Source organism: Balaenoptera ricei, chromosome 6 (genome assembly GCF_028023285.1).
Source record: "Balaenoptera ricei isolate mBalRic1 chromosome 6, mBalRic1.hap2, whole genome shotgun sequence".
Lineage (NCBI taxonomy): Eukaryota > Metazoa > Chordata > Mammalia > Artiodactyla > Balaenopteridae > Balaenoptera > Balaenoptera ricei.
In genome coordinates, this window is record NC_082644.1 from 26,865,275 (window position 1) to 26,882,048 (window position 16,774).

Consider the following 16,774-nt stretch of genomic DNA (forward strand, 5'->3'; position numbering starts at 1 on the left):
AAGTGAATTTTTACCAAAAAAGGTGCTCCGGCAGCAGACTCATTGAAAGGAAGTGCTGCAGAGCCAAGTTTTAGGAAGGTGGAAGGCAGGACAGCCCAGGGAGCATCTCACCAGGGTTTCATGGAAATTCTTCCTCGTGACTGCAGTTCTGGCAGCTTAGCGTCATAGGATGTTGTACTAATAGTGGGTCTCATAGGGAACGACAGTCAAAGTCTACAAATTCTACAATTTGCACACATAATGTAAATGTACAGAAGGCACAGATATGGTTATGTACTTCAGGCTATTCATGGGTGATTTCCTGGGTCTGTTGTTTTGACATAAAAGACTCAAGTGGTTTGGTACCAAACTAATTGGGATCTTGCGAAAATGGCCCACAGCAGAGGTGGAGTGTTTAGAGCACTGCTGTGTTCACAGCCCTTGATAACTCCTATGGTTTCTGCACTCTGCAGTCCTATGCCACTTAACACTTAGAACAATTTTCTGCCTTTGATGCAGACCACATTTTATATATTTGTATAGACAAAAGCAATGATGAAATTTAAAAATTTTGCAAAACAGGAAGACAGGCTTTGAGTACTTTTTTTAATATTAATATCACAGTCTCAAAACTCTGAGATGTTGAGAATTTCTCATCAGCAAACCTCAAACTTTCAGAGTGGCTAAGACTAGGGCAGCAGTTGAGAAGCTGGATGCTGTTCAAGCATGTTTAAGGGTCTCAGACAGAGAGAAATATTGGTTTAGACCAGGGGCCAGCCAACTTTCTCTATAAAGGGACAGATAATAAATATTTTTGGTTTTGTAGACCATGCAGTCTCTGTTGTGACTGCTCAACTCTGCTGTTGTGTGAAAGTAGCCAGAAGCAATATGTAAATGAACGAGTGTGGCAGTGTTCCAATAAAACTTTATTTAAAAAGCCACACAGCCAGCTGGTTCTGGGTTTAGGTTGCTTACCCCTGGTCTAGTCCACTTTGTATCTATTTAAGGTATGATGTACGGATTCAGTATGAAGAAATGAAAATTACAACATCAGTGTGATACAATGTAACCTCTCCCACTTGAACTCCACAAAACCTTTGCTAATACTCTTGCTTAGGACAGTCCTTTTCAAACTGTGTCCTAGAAAAACTTTCTTTTCATTTTAAATGTATGCATGTAATTTGATGTCTTTCAGAATAAGATATAGATAGTATACATCTGATCTATGATATTATTACATAGCATTTAGCATAAAACTAAGGTTAAAAAGAGAATCAATTTAAAGAAAACTATTAAACCAATAAGAAGTGTTATACTGAGCACTTAGTGAGTGCCTGACACTGCTTCATGCGCTTTATACATATTTATTAAACACATCCTCACAACAGCCCTCTTATGCCCAGTTTACAGAAAAGGACACTGAGGCATGAAAAGTTCAAGTTCACTATCCTCAAATCACAGAACTAGTTAGTGATGTAACAAGGATTTGAACCCTAGCTGTCTGGCTGCAGGGCCCACACTCAAACCACCTTAGCACAGTAGAGAGGATTCATGTTGGAGGTGAATAAAGTGATGATACAGGATGGGGATCCTCTTCCTCAGGGCATGGGAAGCAAGCACTCTCAGACAGTGCTGGTAGGAGCATAAAATGGCATAAGATGGGGATATGCCCAAAGCATATACCCAAAGCGGGATCTTGAAGAGATGTTTGTACACCCATGTTCATCACAGCATTATGCACGTCCTTGGAGGACAATTTCTATAAACTTAAGTGTTCAAAAGCACCCGCTATTTAGAGCGCTGAAGATGACAGCCCAAAAGGAGTAATGCTTTTAAGTCCTGTCAATATATCGTCTACACCAAGTAACAATTCCACTTCTAGGAGTTAGTCCCACAGGAACACTCAGAGGTGCACAGAAAGTGCCTGTAAGAAAACTAAGTGCATTGTTTACAGTCAAGATCCAGTTTTCTGGCAATAGGTGAACACAAAGAAATTACGATACTCCATTTTATGGAATAATATAGTATTATATGGAATTCATTCCTTTGAAAACAATGAGGTTATTTAATTAATTGATCTGTTTATTTATTTGAGGTAACGCTGGTTTAAAACATTATATAAGTTTCATGTGTACAAGATTATCAAATGCATTTATTCATAATGAGATTTAAGAAACATTTTTTTTTTACAGCTAGGAAAAGGGATGTATTTATTGTGCTTCCATTAGAAATTTCCAAGATGAACATATACGTATATGTGCATGTAAATATATATAGACTATTTCTGGAAGCATACAAGATAAATTATTAATAGCATTTCTCATTTTGGGTAAAGATATGCCATGAGTACGCGATGAATGGTATTTTTAAACTACATGCGTATATTGCTGTTCAATTCAATACCAGGTTTTGAAAGGATTAGAGGAAAAAAAGCAAAGGAAATACAAAATAGTTTTTTAAGTGTGGTAAAAAAAACATAACATTAAATTTACCATCCTTACCATTTTTAAGTGTACGGTTCAGTGGTGTTAAGTATATTCACATTGTTGTGGAATAGATCTCTAGATCTTTCTCATCTTGTAAAGCAAACTTAAACCCACTAAACACAAATTTCCCTCCCCCATCCCCTCAGCCCTTGGCAACCATCTCTCTACTATCTGTTTCAATGATTTTGACTACCGTAGATACTTCATATTAGTGAAATCATACAGTATTTGTCCTTTCGTGATGGTTTATTTCAAGTAGCATAATGTCCTTGAGTATCCATATTATTAGCACATGACAGAATTTCCTTCTTTTTAGGGCTGCATAATATTCTATTGTATGTATATCCCAGATTTTGTTTATCAGTTGCTATGGTCTGAATGTTTGTATCCCACCAGAATTCATACGTTGAAATCCTAACCCCTTAAGGTGATAGTATTAGTAGGTAGGGGGTTTTGGGAAGTGACTAAGTCTTCCACTAAGAAAGGGCTTAGTGACTCATAAAGAGGCTCCAGAGAGATCCCTACCTGATTCCAACATGAGAGAATGCAACAAAAGTCTGAGACCCAGGGCTTCCCTGGTGGCGCAGTGGATGAGAGTCTGCCTGCCAATGCAGGAGACACGGGTTCGAGCCCTGGTCTGGGAAGATCCCACATGCCGCGGAGCGACTAGGCCCGTGAGCCACAATTGCTGAGCCTGCGTGTCTGGAGCCTGTGCTCCGCAACAAGAGAGGCCGCGATAGTGAGAGGCCCGCGCACCGTGATGAAGAGTGGCCCCAATTGCCGCAACTAGAGAAAGCCCTCGCACAGAAATGAAGACCCAACACAGCCATAAATAAATAAATTAATTAAATTAAAAAAAAAAAAAGTCTGAGACCCAGAAGAGGGCCCTCACCCAAACTTACTGGCACCCTGACCTCAGACTGTCAGCCTCTAGAACTGTGAGCAATAAATTTCTATTGTTTGTAAACCACCCAGTCTGTGGTATTTTGTTATATCAACTTGAATGGACTAAGAGATCTATTCATCCATCTACGGGCAATTGGGTTGTTTGCACCTGTTGGCTATTGCGAATAATGCTGTGATAAACATGGGTATACAAATATCCCTTCAAGATCCAGATTTCAGTTGTTTTGGACATATACCCGGCAGAGGAATTGCTGGAGCTTATTATGCTGATGATGATATTGCTTATTATGCTAATTCTATTTTTACTTTTTTTGAGGAACCTTCATATTGTTTTTTATAGTGGCTGCACCATTTTGCATTTCCACAAGGGTTCCAATTTCTCTGCATCCTCCCCTAAATAGTGTTTCCCTTACCCACTGAAATAGCCTCAAGATATGTGGGGAGATGCAATCCACATGGACCCTGAGTGCTTGTGTGCTCTTTCTAGATAGGCTAAGAGTGAAGGCTCTAGCTGCATTTTATCCAGGCCATTCTAAGGATGTGCTAGAGAAACAGCAGGCCTGAGAGATGAGAGGCCAGCCTCCCCCAGGCAAGGAGCAGGTCTGCATCTTCTCATTACAAGAGCAGTGAATCCCCCGAGCGTGGTGCTCGATCCTCTAAGGCAGCCCACTGCCTGCAGCATCATCCGTCCTGGACCCTTTGCATTACCTGTAGCACATAGGGAGGTTCATGGGAAACCGAGGCAGTATTCACTAAGCCGTGTCTCTGCCACGTGAACAGCTTCCAAAATGGTGCCATTTCTCAGATGTCTTTCTGGATGACCATGAACTATACGACGCTCAGTCTCTCTGTGCTGGTGTTTGGAATGCTTTCAGTTATCGTCTTTTCTCTTTCATGGTGCTTTTGTGCTGATCTTGTTTCCCAAATTATACACTCGACCTAAATTATGTCAAATATAAGATCTGTGTACTAACTGTTAGAAGTCAAACCATTTATATGGCCTTTTTATTAAACATAAAAAATATACTCATTACTTACTTGAGATTTTCAGCTCAAATTGGGATTTAGACTTAAGTTTCCTTCATGTAAGTAGATTCTAAGTCATTTCCACAGTGAATATATTCCTAATACAGGCTTTTAGATGATATAGATAAGAGTAAGTACTATTTCAACTTAAGGAAAACCTTTTTGGGTGACTTTCTTCTTTTTTAAAAATTAATTTGATTGAAATAGAGTTGATTTACAATGTTGTGTTCATTTCTGCCATGCAGCAAAGTGATTCAGTTATGTATATATACACATTCTTTTTCATATTCTTTTCCATTATGTTTTATCACAGGATATTGAATATAGTTCCCTGTGCTATACAGTAGGACCTTGTTGTCTATCCATTCTATATATAACAGTTTGCATCTGCTAATCCCAAACTCCCAATCCATCTCTCCCCCAGCCCTCCTCACTCTTGGCAACTTCAAGTCTGTTCTCTATGTCTGTGAGTCTGTTTCTGTTTCCTAGATAAATTCATTTGTGTTGTATTTTAGATTCCACATAGAAGTGATAGCATCTGATATTTCTTTTTCTCTGTCTGACTTACTTCACTTAATGTGATAATCTCTAGGTCCATCTGTGTTGCTGCAAATGGCATTATTTCATGCTTTTTATGGCTGAGTAGTATTCCATTGCATATGTGTACCACGTCTTCTTTATCCATTCATCTGTCGATAGACATTTAGGTTGTTTCCATGTCTTGACTATTGTAAATAGTGCTGTAATGAACATCGGGGTGCATGTGTCTTTTCTAATTATAGTTTTCTCTTGATATATGCCCAGGAGGGGGATTGCAGGATCATATGGCAACTCTATTTTTAGTTTTTTCAGGAACCTCCATACTGTTTTCCAGAGTGGCTGCACCAGTTTACATTGCCAGCAACAGCGTAGGAGGGTTCCCTTTTCTCCATACCCTCTCCAGAATTTGTTATTTGTAGACATTTTAATGATGGCCATTCTGACTGGTGTGAGGTGGTACCTCATTGTAGTTTTGATTTGCATTTCTCTAACAATTAGCAGTGTTGAACATCTTTTCATGTGCATGTTGGCCATTTGTTTGTCTTCTTTGGAGAAATGTCTATTTAGGTTTTCTGCCCATTTTTCAATTGGGTTTTGTTGTTGTTGTTGTTATTGAGTTGTATGAGCTGTTTGTATATTTTGGAAATCAAGCCCTTGTTGGTTGCATCATTTGCAAATATTTTGTCCCAGTCCGTATGTTGTCTTTTCATTTTGTTTATAGTTTCCTTTACTGTACAAAAGCTTGTGTGTTTGATTAGGTCCCATTTGTTTATTTTTGCTTTTATTTCTATTGCCTTGGGACACTGACCTAAGAAAACATTGGTACTATTTACGTCAGAGAATGTTTTGCCTATGTTCTCTTCTAAGAGTTTTATGGTGAGGTGGCTTTCTTCTGGCATATATAAGGGTAAGCTAGGGCTTCCCTGGTGGCGCAGTGGTTGAGAATCTGCCTGCCAATGCAGGGGACACGGGTTCGAGCCCTGGTCTGGGAGGATCCCACATGCTGCGGAGCAACTGGGCCCGTGAGCCACAACTACTGAGCCTGTGTGTCTGGAGCCTGTGCTCCGCGATGGTGAGAGGCCCACGTGGCCCCAGCTCACCGCAACTGGAGAGAGCCCTCGCACAGAAACGAAGACCCAACACAGCCAAAAATAAATAAATAAATTTATTTTTTAAAAAAAGGATAAAATCAATCAGTTCAATTTAAAAAAAATAAAATAAAAAAAAAAAATAAAAGGATAAGCTGTCTCTGAGATTATATTACATTGGTTTGGATGCATGGACAGGAGTGCATCTGTCTGCCATGCACCCTAAATACCTATAGGGTGAGCTCCGGACCTGAAGCACATGACTCATCTTCCAGTCATTTTCCCAATTACCCTGTGGTATGCTTGAAAACCTCTGCTTATTTTATTGGCATACTCTACCTTTCACTTTGTCCTTGAGGAGGGATCAGTTAAGAGCTAAGGAAGAGCAGTTTTGAAGAAGAGTCGAAGGTCAGGGCATTTTTCTAGAAGGAGCTGTGCATAAGAAAGAAGAAGGGCAGGTGGTGGAAATACCAGAACTTAGCCTCACACTACAGCTATGGCCAAGGGAGAGAAGTTCAAAATAAATAATGTTTGATGTGCATTAGACAAATGAAGTTTATTTGGATTTGAACTCCTGCCTTCTCTTTTGTGTTTTTTTAATGTTCTTAATCATTCAACCTGAATGGCTTATCTTCCTCTCAGAGCTTTGAACATTTTAATGATTCAGTATCCTTCTTTTTTAGAAGAGAGAGAAGAGAAAAATCACTTGAGCAGTGGAAAGAGATCCCTGGGGAGCTCTTGTGTATGCTGCAGCAAATGCTTTATTAGCTAAAGTTCCCACTGATGGAAAATTCAGACATAGGAAAAGCTCCTACATATTGGAAGAAAATTTGAGAGTTACCAAAAAATATCGTCAGAATGGAATGCAAAATTACTGTGGCAACACTTTTTCATCCATATATACCCAAGTAATAATAAGTGAAATGGTCAGTGAATTACATCGCCAATAAGTTTTCTATCCTTAGATTAAATAAATAATAAATACATGAGTCACTTATTAAAGGAACCTGACTGTGATATCTAGGGTCTTTTGAAAACCCTCCCCTGTCAAACAGTACAGGGCACCTTTAAACTGAAAGGAATTAAATCTCTCCCTGTATGAGTTTCCTAGGGCTGCTGTAACAAAGTACTGGAAAATGAGGGGCTTAAAACAACAGAAATTTATTCTCATAATTCTGGAGGCTGGAAGTCCAAAATCAGTGTCTTGGCAGGGCATGGGCAGGGCAAGGGTCTCGGGAGAATCTCTTCCAGGTCATTCTCTTAGTTTATGATGTTGTCAGTAATTCTTGGAGTTCTTTGGCTTGTAGATCATCACTCCAATCTCTGCCTCCACTGTCATGGGGTGTTCTCCCTCTGTGTCTTTATTTCATCTTCCCTCTGTGCATGTCTCTTCTCTTCTTGTAAGGACCCAGGTCATATTGGATTAGGGTCCACTGTCATGACCTCATCTTAACTTGATGACTTCTGCAAAGACCAGATTTCCAAATAAGTTCACATTCACAGGTTCCGGAGTAAGAACTCCAATATATCTCAACGTGAACATGACAGTGGCCTGGAAGGACAGAGGTGGCTATAGTCAAACGATGCTTATCATAAAGGAAAAGAGGCACTTTCTCATTTTGTTTGTTGTGCCCACTTTTTGTAAGGGAAGAAGATTAATCTGGAATTGATGAGAAATTGATAAGAAATGCTCTGGACACCAAGGCAAATGGAATGTGAGAAAATGAGCAAACAACACCCCTGAGTACTACAAGGAGTGGCATCTAGAAAGGGAGGCTGGAGTTTGTGTCAAGGTGAAGAACCGTGGTTGGTGTCTGACGTTTACTGAGTGTTTATTGTGAGCCAGGCATGGTTTTAAGCAGTTGAGGTGCATCATATCATTTAATCTTTCTCCCTGAGTGTCTTCATTTTACAGACGAAGAAACTGAGGCTCAGAGTTACACAATGGTCAATTTCTGTGTTACTCTGGAATATTCTAAGGTATGATTGAAGTAGCCCTTTATTTTCCTGTTTATTATTATTATTATTAATTACGTGCAGTGAGATAGATTCCCAGAGCACACAGAAGAAAGAGAGGATGAGAGGGAGGAAGACTTTACAATGCAATCGTGTTCTTGGTGGGGCAGAGGCAAGTCTGGGTCACCTTAGGGCTGGGTTTAGGAGGTGAGGGTGCACCCAAGGGCAGTGGTCAGAAAAGACCTGGAGAACTGCTGACCTCAGGATCCTGAATGGACACCTATGTGCTGTGGTTTTGCTGTTGTCCCAGCCCAGGCTGTGGCTCTGTTCTTAGGGATCTGCCATCTTTGCTCAAGGTTCCACATAGAAACAAAGATGCTGGATTGTTTGGTGCCTTTGTGAATTCTGTCTCCCTACTGGGAGTGAGATGTAGAATAGACACAGATGTTCCTGCCAGGTTTGGAAGCCAGCGATGAGGAGTTCAGCGTTGGACAAAACGCATTCCCTGCTTCCTAAAGGGGTGTGGACTTGCTCAGCTCACGACCTGGGGCGTCTTGGTTCAGGGAAATGAGAGACAGAGCAGTTCCAGGCCAGGCTTTGCTTTTCTGCCCTCTTATCTGGACACAACCTCTCTGAGCATCAGTTTTTCCTGAGTCTTTGTCCTTTACTGGTCCTTTCCTCAGTCATAGGAAGCCCTCAAGATGCATCAAGATGTATATTATTCTCTAAATCGATCTGAACCCAATGCCTGGTCCTCAAGAACTACCTTAGGCCCAGAATCAACCAGGGAAGGGGAGAAAGGATGAAAGGAGGATGCAGGGGAGAGGTGCACAGGTAAGGGTCCTAGCTCAGCTGTCACCTGCAGAACAGAAGCAAGTGGCCTTGATTGTTCACACCTCACTTTACCTGCCTCCAGGTTGGAGCCTGAAGAGCTTGACTGGATTCACTTCTCTCTATTAGAAAGTTGTTAGGTCATTTTCAAATTTCATTTTAATTTATTTTCTCATTTACACTTACTTTGGTTTTGCTTTCTGCTTTTTTCTCCTGATTTTGGCTTTATTACTTTCAAGTAACACTTTTCTTTCAATCCCCATTTTCTTCTTCTTAATGCCAGTTTACGTTGTTAGCTAAGGGCTGATTTTGTTACCTTCACTCCTGTTTTGTCTATTTGACAGCCCCCTGAGATGATCTGTTTACTGCACTGTGTTCCCCAAGAAACAGTGGGGAAGCTGCCTAACAGACAATCTCCTGGGAGACTTTCCGCTACCCGTTTTCAGTGGGAAGCAGTTTCAGTCAGAACTGGCTCGCTCATCATAGCTGGGTAATATAAGCATCCAAATCACAGGGGGTGGGAGCACGTGGCCTCTCGGCGTTTATCTTGATTGAATCATGGGTGTGTAACTTTCCGTCGTTCAGCTCTTGATTTGTATTAATGATTCAGAGTTCATTACCTTAAGATAAAAAAGGTGTTCCTGCTGGCAAGAGCTAGATAAGATTGTGGGCAATTTGAGACTCTCACTGTGTGAAGTTGATGATGACTATATTCCCTGGTAAGAACTGAGAAATTCTGTCCTGTCCTGTCCTGCCACCGCGTGACACCAAACAAGGTACAGTCGCAATGGACTTTGTGTCACTGACATGAAATTGAGGGTGGGCGTGGTGGCACCCACCCAGAGTGCCCAGGAAATCTGCAGCAGTGGCTGGGACGAGTAGAGTTTCCCAGTACCACAGGGAGTTCATAGGCAGGAAACTTTCTGTTTCTCATTGTATCAGTCTGGGTCTCATTGCTAACATTTCACCTAAATGAAAATGCACTTTTACTTTGTTTAAATTTTTCTTGTGGTAAAATATACATAACATATAATTTACCCTTTGAAGTATTTTAAGTGGCATTAAGTACACTCACATTGTTGTGTCTCTATCACCCCACTATTCATCTTCAGAATTTTTTTGAGAGGTAAAACAACTAATATTTACTGTGTATATTTTGTATACAATTGTTAAAGGTTACACTCCATTTTCAGTGATTACAAAATATTGGCTATATTCTTCGTGTCGTACAATGCGTCCTTGCAGCCTCTCTTACACCCAATAGCTTGTACCTCCCACTCCCCACCCTTTTTTTGCCCCCCTCCCCCCGGGAACCACTAGTTTGTTCTCTATATCTGTGAGTCTGCTTCTTTTTTGTTATATTCACTAGTTTGTTATAGGTTTTAGATTCCACGTGTAAGTAATATCATACAGTGTTTGTCTTTCTCTGTCTGACTTCTTTCATTCAGCACAATGCCCTCCAAGTGCATCCATCAGAACTTCTTTCATCGTCCCAAACTGAAACTTGCTACCCATTAAAAACTAACTCCCCATTTCCTTTCTTTCTCCAGGCGCTGGCAATCACCATTTTACTGGCTTTAGAAATTTGACTAGATACCTCATATAAGTGGAATCATATAATTTTTGTTCTTTTGTAACTAGCTTATTTCACTTAATGTTTTCAAGGGTCATCCATTCGGTGGCATGTGTCAGAATTTCCTTCATTTTAAGGCTGAATAATATTCCACTGTATGTATATCCCAGATTTTTTTAATCCATTCATCTGTTGGTAGATATTTGGATTGTTTCCACCTTTTGGCTATGGTGGATAATGTTGCTGTGAACATGAGTGTACAGATATCTCCTTGAGACACTTCTTTCAACTTTTTTGGATATATACCCAGAAGTGAAATTGCTGGATCATATGGTAATTCTATTTTTAATTTTTTGAAGAACTGCCATAACGGTCTTGCAAGTGGCTGCACTGTTTTACATTCCTACCAGCAGTGCACGAAGTTTCCTATATATCCTTGCCGACACATCTTATTTTCCATTAAAAAAAAATATATAGCCAATCTAAAGGGAGTGAAGTAGTATCTTACTATGGTTTTGATTTGTATTTCCCTAACAAACATCTTTTTCTGTGCTTATTGGGCATTTGTGTATCTTCTTTAGATAAATGTTTATTGCAGTACTTTGTGCATTTTAAAATCAGATTGATTTTTTTGTTGTTGAGATGTACAAAGTTCTTTATATATTCTGGATGTGAACCCCTTATCATATATATGATTTGCAAATATTTTCTCTTGTTCCATTGGTTGCCTTTTTCACTCTGTTGATAATGTTCTTTGATGTATCCAAGTTTTAAATTCTGTTGTTATGTTTTGATATTTCTTCTTTTTCAATGTAAGCATTTATAGCTATATGTTATATTGTTATCTATTTTGGCTTATGTTGTCTGTACTTTTGGTTTCATATCCAAGAAATCATTGCCAAATCCAATGTGATGAAATTTTTATACTATGTTTTCTTCTAAGTGTTTTATAGTTTTAGGTCTTATGTTTAGGACTTTGGTCCATTTTGAGTTAATTTTTGTATATGGTGTAAGGTAAGGGTCCAATTTTATTCCTTTACATGTGAATATCCAATTTTCCCAGCACCAATTGTTGAAAAGACTGTCCTTTCTGAATACATGGTACCCTTGTTGAAAATGATTTGTAGATCACTTTGTGAAACATTGACATCTTAAAAATATTAAGTTTTCTAATCCATGAACACAGAATGGTTTTCCATTTATTTGTGTCCTTAATTTCTTTTAGCAATGTTTTGTAGTTTTCAGAGTACAAGTCTTTTGCCTCCTTGACTAAGCTTATTCCAAAGTATTTTATTCTTTTTGATAATGTTGTAAATGGAATTGCTTTCTTAATTTTATTTTTGGATTGTTCCTTACTAGTGTATTGAATTGCAACTGATTTTTGTGTTTTGATTTTGTATCCCGAAACATTGTTCCCTGATTAGTTCTAACAATTTTGGGGGGGGGGTGGATCTTTAGGGTTTTCTACATATAAAATCATGTTGTCTGCAGAGATAATTTTACTTCTTACTTTACAATTTGGATGTCTTTCATGCCTAATTTCTCTGGCTAGGACTTCCAGTATTATGTTGAACAGAAGTGACAAAATCTAGCATCCTTGTCTTGTTCCTGATCTTAGAGGAAAAGCTTTCAACCTTCACCAAAAATTATCATGTTCAGTGTGGGTTTTTCATATATGGCTTTTTATTATGTGGAGGTAGTTTCTTCTATTCTTAGTCTCTTGAGTGCTTTTATCATGTAAGTGTGCTGACTTTTGTCAAGTGCTCTTTCTGTATCAGTTGAGATGATCCTGTGCTTTTCCCCTTCATTTTATTAATACTGTATATGACATTGCTGGTTTTCTATATATTGAACCACCCTTGCATTCCAGAAATAAATCCCACTTGGTCATGGTGCATAATCCTTTTAATATGCTGCTAAATTTGATTTACCAGTATTTTGTTGAGGATTTTTGCATCATTGTTTATAAGGGATGTTGGTTACAGTTGTCTTTTCTTGTAGTGTCTATGTGGCTTTGGTATCAGAGAAATGCTGGCCTCAGAATGAGTTAGAGAGTGTTCCTTCTCCTTTAAGTTTTGTAAGAGTTTGAGAGGATTGGTGTTGGTTCTTCTTAGTTCTTCTAAATATTTGGTAGAATTCATCCATGAAGTCATCTGGTCCAAGGCTTTTCTCTGCCAGGAAACTTTTGGTTACCAATTAAATCTCCTTACTAGGTCTATTCAAATTTTCTGTTTCTTTTTGATTTAGTTTTGGTAAGTTATGTGTTTCTAGGAATTCATCCATTTCACCTGGATTATCCAGTTTTTTAGTGTACAGTTCATAGTAATCTCTTATAATCCTTTTATTTCTGTTAAATATGTAGCCATGTCTTTGTCTTTATTTCTGATTTCAATTATTTGAGTCGTCTTTTTTTAATTTTCCTTAGTCAATCTAGCTAAAGATTTGTCAATTTTGTTGATTTTCAGAGAACCAGACTCTTGGTTTCATGGATTTTTTCTATTGTTTTTCTAGTCTCTCTTTGTTTATCTCTGCTCTAATCTTTATTATTTCCTTCCTTCTTTGAGCTTTCAATTTAATTTGTTCTTCTTTTTCTAGTCCCTTAAGGTGTAAGGTTAGGTGGCTGATTGTGATATGTTTCTTCTGTTTCAATGTAAGCTTTTACATTATATTTTCCTCTAAGTACTGCTTTCCCTGCATCCCATGAGTTTTGGTAAGTTGTGCTTTCATTTTCATTTTCATTTCATTGTTTTCTTGATTTCCTTTAGTTCTTTGTTGGTGTATTCCTTTAACGTTTTGAGCTTACATGAGATAGTTGTTCTAAAATCTTTTTCCAGTAAGTCCAAAACCTGTTTCTTGAGGTATGGTGTCTGGATATTTATTTTGTTCCTTTGAATGAGCCTAGTTTTACTGTTTCTTTGTATGCCTGGTGATCTTTTGTTGAAAACTGGGCATTTTAAAAAACAGCCACCTCTCCCAGTCTTCTTATACTTGCTCTACACAGGGGAAGACCTTTGTAATCAGCCTAATGTGATGTCTTAGGGTCTTTTCAGACCTGTGTTGTCTCTGGACCAGTGCGTGTGTTTTTTTCCCCCAGTTCTCCTATTTATACATCTGCTTTTAAATGTCTTGCTTTTCTAAGAGTCTCACTCTTGCTTACTCTTGGGGCCTTAGCTGTCCTATTGTACTCCTCAATCAGTAATCTCTTGTCCTTGGTGTCTGTGGGTCTATAGTTACCTTTGCAACCGTTTTTACAAATCATACCCGCTGCTTCCCATGGCTCCCTTATTCTGAGATCTGAGCCATTTTTGTTTGTCTGAACTCTGAGTTAGGTGTCAAAAGACCAGTCCTTAGGCAGCCCACAGACAGGTTAGAACATTGCAGATCAGTCTGCTCTCTCTCAGGTTTGCAAAAGGGGGCTGGGGATCTGGCTGCCACTTTCCTCAAGCTGCACTAAAAAGTGACTAAAAAATGCCACAGGTTTCCTACCCTTTTAAATGTGACATTTTTTGATGGTGCGTTCGCTTGGTTGTTGTAGATCTTTGACTCATTTCTATAGTTTCTATAATGCCTTTTTAGTCTGTTTCTGGTTATGTACTTAAATCAAAACAGGAACATATTCTCGTCAGTGCTGGAAGAAAAGAGTCTTTACTCTGCCAACCTGTCATGTGTGATGGATAAAAGGGCCCTTAGGACTGCACGTGGACACTGTCACTTTTTACAGAGAACCAGTTGACCTTGTATAACTGGAGATGCTTCCCCTCAAACACAGCTCTGCTCCCTCTGCTGAGGGTGGTGTCAGTCTCTCCCGATGCTGCTGGAAATGGAACACTGCATGCCTGGACACCCCACAAAAATAAAGGGTACTGACGTGCTCCCAGGCCAATACTTGTTCAGGAAGTGAGAGAAGTACTGTAGATATAAAAACATGCCAGTTTCTAAGGCAGCCTTCACTCCACATAGGAAGTACATGGCCAGGGTTTGATTTGATAAAAAATTAGTATCACAGTTAGAAACCAGACCTGACCCTGAGCTCCCTTAATGACTTCATCTAATGTCTCCCTGTTGACCCACCCAGGCCTTATCTTATCCTGTGTCTGGCTATCATTGGCTCTGCCGTCCCCTAAGCCCTTCCCTGCCCCAGGATCTCCTCTCTCTAGGTGCATTTCAGGTGACCTACACTTACCAATTTCTATCAGATGTTTCCTGAGGGCCATCTGGACGTGATCCTAACAACCCGGGCTGAGTGATGCCACTTTGTGGATTCACTAAATGACACATTTCTGTGGGTCACGTCCTCCCAGCCCAGCAGCCCTAACAAGCACCAGCACGGAAGCTGCTGGCAAACGCTGGGAGGAGGCCTTAGTACTGCAGGGAGCTGCCGGGGGCAGCCTCTCAGGGCCCCACACCCAGGGCTCATCCCAGGAGACACTCCTGAGGAGGGGAAGGCAGGGCTGTGCCCTTGAGGAAGGAGGGACCGCTCACCTCTCTGACCTCGGGCTGGAGAAGGACGAGGGCTCGGGACCGCGGAAGACGGCAGGGAGCTCGCCCTCCTCCCTGAGAGCTCGGTGAGCTGCATCGAGGCGAGGAGGTGAGACCCTGCTCACTGCCCCTCCCTCCGGAATGCAGTCACTGCTACTGAGAACTCTACCCCAGCCCTGATTTCATTGTGGCTGGTTAGAAAAAAGGGAAAACAAACAAAACTAAAACCAAAACCTGACTCAGCACCAGAAGATAAATGAACTTCCATGTGTATGTAGCACCTTTTAAGGATTTGTCTAATTCCAAATGAAATGATCTCTATTTTAACTCCTTACTGATTACTAATTTTCTTCATTTCAGATACAGTCTATAACAGTAGATTCCCGTCTGTGTTCTGAAGCAAATCCCCCAGCCTCGCCTCCCACCCCTGTGGGGCCTGGGGAGAGGGGAGGCATCTTCCCCCAGAGAAGGTGGGCATATGCCCCCCTCTCCCCCGTGCCTCCCTGGGCACCCCCTTGCCTGGGGACTGCGGTCTCCCTTCCTTACTCTCACACTCAGGGCCCCTCACAGAGTGGCCCTGACCTGACTCCCCAGACTCTTCTCACCATCCTGTTTCCTAAACTTCAGCCAAGTTCCGCCCAGCATCCTGCTTGTCCGGAGAGTGTGCCGCCTTCTTCCAAGTCCAGGCCTCTGCATGGAGGTTTGCTCTACCAGAAATGCCCCTCCTCTTGTGGCAACAGTTTAAATTCCTCGTTATTAAATTACAAATCTGCAGCCTCCTCCTCCTTGAGCGTTGCCTGATTTCCCAGCAAACGTATCTGCTGCAATTCCCTGCAGAATCACGTCAGGTCAGGGGCCACTTGGTGCTAGTTTCGGTTCCTGCATCCCAGCCCGTGCATCCCTGAGCGCACAGCTCCGTCTCATTTGTCTCTGCCGTGGGTGTTTCCTCATCAGTTAGTCTCCGTAAACGTTGTGAGTGAAGTATTTTCTACATTTCCAGGTATAAGCAGCTGCCATCTCATAAGATAACTTTCTTAAAAGAAGTGATTCACGGTGTATAGAGCATATTGTAGTTTAACCAGTGGTGGGGGGCAGGGTTGATACAAGTTTCTTCTCATGATTCCTAATACCAGCTCACCAGAGTGATGCTTAAAGGCAAGGACAGTTATGCTAATTTTTGCAGAATAATTTTTAATTCACAAAAACCATTAATTCTAAGACTGAAAAGTTGTATGTGAGATAAGCGTATGGTTACTACATCCACAAGCAAATTTTTACAGCCCTGGGACATTATGATGCCCTTAAATCCTCCTGGAACAGGTTGAAAGTTAAACTGCATTGAGGATTTCTGAATTGCTGATACTATGATATACTATAGTTCTTTTTTTTTTTTAATTTTATTTATTATTTATTTATTTATTTATTTATTTATTTATTTATTTATGGCTGTGTTGGGTCTTCATTTCTGTGCAAGGGCTTTCTCTAGTTGCGGCAAGCGGGGGCCACTGTTCATCACGGTGCGTGGGCCTCTCACTACCACGGCCTCTCTTGTTGCGGAGCACAGGCTCCAGACGCGCAGGCTCAGTAGTTGTGGCTCACGGGCCCAGTTGCTCCGCGGCATGTGGGATCTTCCCGGACCAGGGCTCGAACCCGTGTCCCCTGCATTGGCAGGCAGATTCTCAACCACTGCGCCACCAGGGAAGCCCCCATAGTTCTATAGTTCATCTAAATTAATAAAATGAGATTTAAAAATCACATTCAAAATTGAGCAAAAGCCAAACTAACTCTTTTCGTATTAATTAAATGATAATAATGAGAAGTATGATTGTCCCTTTCGTAAAACATACCAAAATTATATGTTAGATTACATTCACTTAGCACAAAATGTCTTTCAAAAATAAATTCTAAGC

The 16,774-nt window shown here is 40.5% G+C and overlaps 1 protein-coding gene and 1 long non-coding RNA gene across 4 annotated transcripts in view; one reads left to right on the top strand and one right to left on the bottom strand.

Moving 5' to 3' along the window:
- The window catches only part of LOC132366901 (contactin-associated protein-like 3), a 157,768-nt gene that overhangs the window by 124,618 nt on the left and 16,376 nt on the right, over positions 1–16,774 (top strand). The window contains exon 6 of one of the 3 annotated variants that reach the window (XM_059924355.1): positions 10,363–11,115. The exons of the other annotated variants lie outside the window; for them this stretch is intronic. Within the exon in view, the coding sequence (XP_059780338.1) occupies positions 10,363–10,401 (39 nt within the window). The 3' untranslated portion in view covers positions 10,402–11,115. Of the gene's footprint in view, positions 1–10,362; positions 11,116–16,774 lie in introns of those variants that run through there. 3 annotated transcript variants of the gene reach the window in all.
- Positions 7,171–14,941, bottom strand: LOC132366903 (uncharacterized). The gene is made up of 2 exons (XR_009503589.1): positions 14,868–14,941; positions 7,171–7,489 (listed from the first exon to the last, which is right to left on the bottom strand). It is a non-coding gene; the product is annotated as an uncharacterized LOC132366903 (long non-coding RNA).